This window comes from Charadrius vociferus, unplaced genomic scaffold, assembly GCF_000708025.1.
Source record: "Charadrius vociferus isolate BGI_N301 unplaced genomic scaffold, ASM70802v2 scaffold1152, whole genome shotgun sequence".
In the NCBI taxonomy this organism is placed as follows: domain Eukaryota; kingdom Metazoa; phylum Chordata; class Aves; order Charadriiformes; family Charadriidae; genus Charadrius; species Charadrius vociferus.
Genome location: NW_009647122.1, coordinates 32,955 through 36,552, shown reverse-complemented (window position 1 = coordinate 36,552; position 3,598 = coordinate 32,955). Strand labels below are relative to the sequence as shown.

Here is a 3,598-nt window from a genome sequence, read left to right as displayed (position 1 = left end):
GAGCCGCAGCTAGAGCGGACACACAGCTCAACAAAAACCTGCACAAACCATTAAAACCCCTCAAAACCTGATCCCGTTAGGAGAAACGCTTAGAAGGAACCCAAGTTTTCTGGGCAGGGAGGCCAGGCTGTAAAGCCCCTCTTAGAAGAACCACCTCCCCACGGATCAGAGTCAACCAGCACCATCTTCTGCTGTGTTGGGAGAATAATTTGTGACCAAAAACCACAAAAATCAAGGAGGTGTTGAGCGGAGTTTTTAAGACCGTCACAAAGCTGAGCCTGTCAAACTGCAGCCAGAGAGAAGGTGAGGTTTGGTCCGGCCACAGTTTGGGGCTCCCCACAGATTTGAAGCCGAATTTGGAGAGATACGTCCCCGATCTCACCAGCATTGGAGTCCTGAGACAAGTGGACACATGGACACGGTGGTGGCGGGTGGTTTTGTGGTCAAGCAGCTGCTGGCTCAGCTGGAGGAAGAGCTGCCGAACATCTCCTGGGAGGCGTAGGTCAGGTAGAGAAAGCCATCCTCATCCTTGTTGTCACGGTACAGCTCCTGCATGGTGACCGCCATGTTCGGCAGCCCTTTGTTGTTCACCAACAGGTAGAAGGTCTGGGAGGAGGCCAGGCAGAGCCGCGTCCTGCCAAGAGGAAGGTGAAGACAGCGCGTGGGTGAGTATTGCGCAGCACCAGGCAGCGTGACGATGGGGGAGGCTCCCCAGGGAGGACCCATCCACGCAGACGTGGTGCTTGTGGTCCCTCCCAAAGGGACTCGGCTTCACAGAATGGCTTGGGTTGGAAGGGACCTTCAAAGACCATCTAGTTCCAACCTCCTGGCACAGCCAGGGATATCTTCCACTAGGTCAGGTTGCTCAAAATCCCGTACAACCTGACCTTGAAGACTGGACCTTTGAGATAAAGACAGTTTGATGGGTAAAGCAAAACCTGTGCGCACAGGCAAAGAAAATTAAGGAATTAATTCACTCCTTCCCATCAGCAGGCAGATGTTTACCCAGTTTTATCACTGAGCACAATGTCATATGCTACGGAATGTCCCTTTGGTCAGTTGGAGTCTGGCTGTCCTGGCTGTGTCCCCGCAAAACTTCTTGTGCGCCCCCAACCTGCTCACTGGTGGGTCGGTGTGAGGAGCAGAGAAGGTCTCGGTGCTGTGGAAGCACTGCTCAGCAGTAACAAAAACATCCCTGGGTTACCAACTCTGTTTTCGGCACAAATCCAAACCATAACACCATATGAGCTACTATAAAGAAATGTCATAGAAACATTGAGCGTGGAAAAGATCTTCAAGATCATCAAGTCCAACTATTAACCCAACGCTGCCAACTCCACCACTAAACTACGTCCCTCAGGACAACTTCTACGTGTCTTTCAAATCCCTCCAGGGATGGTGACTCAAGTCCTTCCCTGGGCAGCCTTGACAACCCTCTCGGTGAAGGAATTGTTCCCAATATCCATCCCCTGGTACAACCTGAGGCCATTTCCTCTTGTCCTGTCTCCTGGGTGAAAAGATCATCCCCCACCTCACCACAACCTTCTTTCAGGTACTCTAGAGAGGGATCTGGACAGGCTGGATCTGTCTCACCTCAGCCTCCTTTTCTCCAGGCTGAATACCCCCAGGGTCCCTCAGCTGCTCCTCATAAGTTCTCCAGACCCTTCTCCTTGTGCTCCAGACCCCTCACCACCTTCGTTCCCCTTCTCTCGACACGCTCCAGCAACCTCAATGTCTTTCTTGTCCTGAGGGGCCCAAGACCAAACACAGCAGTCGAGGTGGGGCCTCACCAGGGCCGAGTCCAGGCGGACGATCACTGCCCCGGGTCCCGCTGGCCACACTGTTCCTGATACAAGCCAGGATGCTGGTGGCCTTCTTGGCCAGCTGGGCACACTGCTGGCTTGTATCCAGCCGGCTGCCCACCAACACCCCCAGGTCCTTCTCCGCCGGGCAGCTTTCCACCCACTCCTCCCCAAGCCTGTAGCATCCATGGGGTTGGTGTGACCCAAGGGCAGGACTCAGCACTTGGCCTTGTTGAACCTCACACCATTGGCCTCGGCCCATCGATCCAATGTCCCAATCCCTCTGTAGAGCCTTCCTACCCTCAAGCAGGTCAACACTCACTCCCTCCCAACTTGGTGTCCTCTGCAAACTTACTGAGGGCGCACTCAATCCCCTCATCCAGGTCATTGATAAATACATTGAAGAGAACCAACCCCAGCACTGAGCCATGGGGAACACCACTTGAGCACCACCTCCCCCTGGTGCCACCCACCCACAGGCATGAAGGTGGGTGCCAGGCCATGGCCAGCAGCTCCCCAAAACATCTCTGAGGGCCAACCTCCAGCTCTCACCTCTCTCTGTCCTGGGCTGTGCTGCCAGGAGATGTTGGTCCTTGGGGAGGATTTCAATCAGAGCCCAGAGCACAAAGGTTTCAAGTCAGGTGCAACAGTGCTGCTCGTTGGCAGGGCTGCTAATCACCTACCCCCAATTAACGATTCATCTATGCTGCAGCTCTCTGGGGAAGAGAGCTAATTGTCACCCCAGTGTCACACCCCCACCCTCCATCCCAGCAAGGGTGGAGGAATGCTGCTATTAAGGCACCCCCATGCCTCAGCAAACAAATGTTCTTTGCTAATTGGAAAGGCTAATTGCATGAGGTTCAGTCCAAACACTCGCCCACCAAACACTTGCCCAGTGGAGAAGCCAAAGCGGCTTCCAAGCCAAGCTAGTTTACCAGACCAGCTGTATCTAGACTGGGTTTCTGCACTGGTCCAGGGCTGTGGACGCCCCCTGCTTTGCCCCAAGCAAGCCTTGACCCCACCATGTCATTAACCACTTACCGCAGGGTGACAGCAAACTGGGAGAGGGGTAGGTCCTGGGACACCAGAAACTTGGTCCTATTCAAGGGAGGCAAGGTCTTCTCTTTCTGGTAGCGCTCCACAACCACCTGCAGTGGGGAGGAGATGTTGGAGGGGGACACAGGGACTGGGAAGCTTTGGGACCTCTCTCACAGGGGCACCCAGAGAAGCAGAGCTGTGGTCTTCAGAGTCAAGCCACAAAGTCTTGAGCAAAGACTCCCACAGCTTACCCCACAGAGAGAGGGGCACAACCCTTACCGGGATCTTGTTGGGATATTTTATCCGGATCTCAGTCACTTCGTGCATCCTGGTGGCTGTGGAAGAGAAAAGAAGGAGCAATAAGCACTGCCCATCACCATGTCTCTGCTCTGCTGCTCCCCTTGTCCCCAATAACATACCGAGGCTTTTCCTCTGCTTGAATGGGCGAGAGCTGCTGTCGCTTGGCTGCATCTTCTGGAGGGACAAGCAGGCAGCAGGAGGTGCAGGCAGGATCTGAGCCCTGCCCTGGGCAGGTGCTGCTGGCAGAGCTCCTAATATAGGTTCATCCGCCCCACCTGGGCTGGAGGGAGGAGGAGCTGGGATGCTCAGCAGGGTGCTGGGCTCTCCTGGGGTGGGTGGTGGATGGAAGGATGGATGGATGGATGGATGGATGGATGGATGGATGGATGGATGTGTGGATGGTGGATGGATGGATGGGTGGTAGATGGGTGGTGGATGGATAGATGGTGGATGGGTGG

The 3,598-nt window shown here is 54.8% G+C and overlaps 1 protein-coding gene across 1 annotated transcript; it reads right to left on the bottom strand.

The window, feature by feature from the left end:
- Positions 1-459: 459 nt before the first annotated feature.
- LOC104296013 (microtubule-associated proteins 1A/1B light chain 3C-like) lies at positions 460-3,311 on the bottom strand. The gene is made up of 4 exons (XM_009895835.1): positions 3,260-3,311; positions 3,120-3,175; positions 2,844-2,950; positions 460-634 (listed from the first exon to the last, which is right to left on the bottom strand). Exons 1-4 carry the CDS (start codon positions 3,309-3,311, stop codon positions 460-462), a joined length of 390 nt encoding a protein of 129 aa, XP_009894137.1.
- Positions 3,312-3,598: the final 287 nt, after the last annotated feature.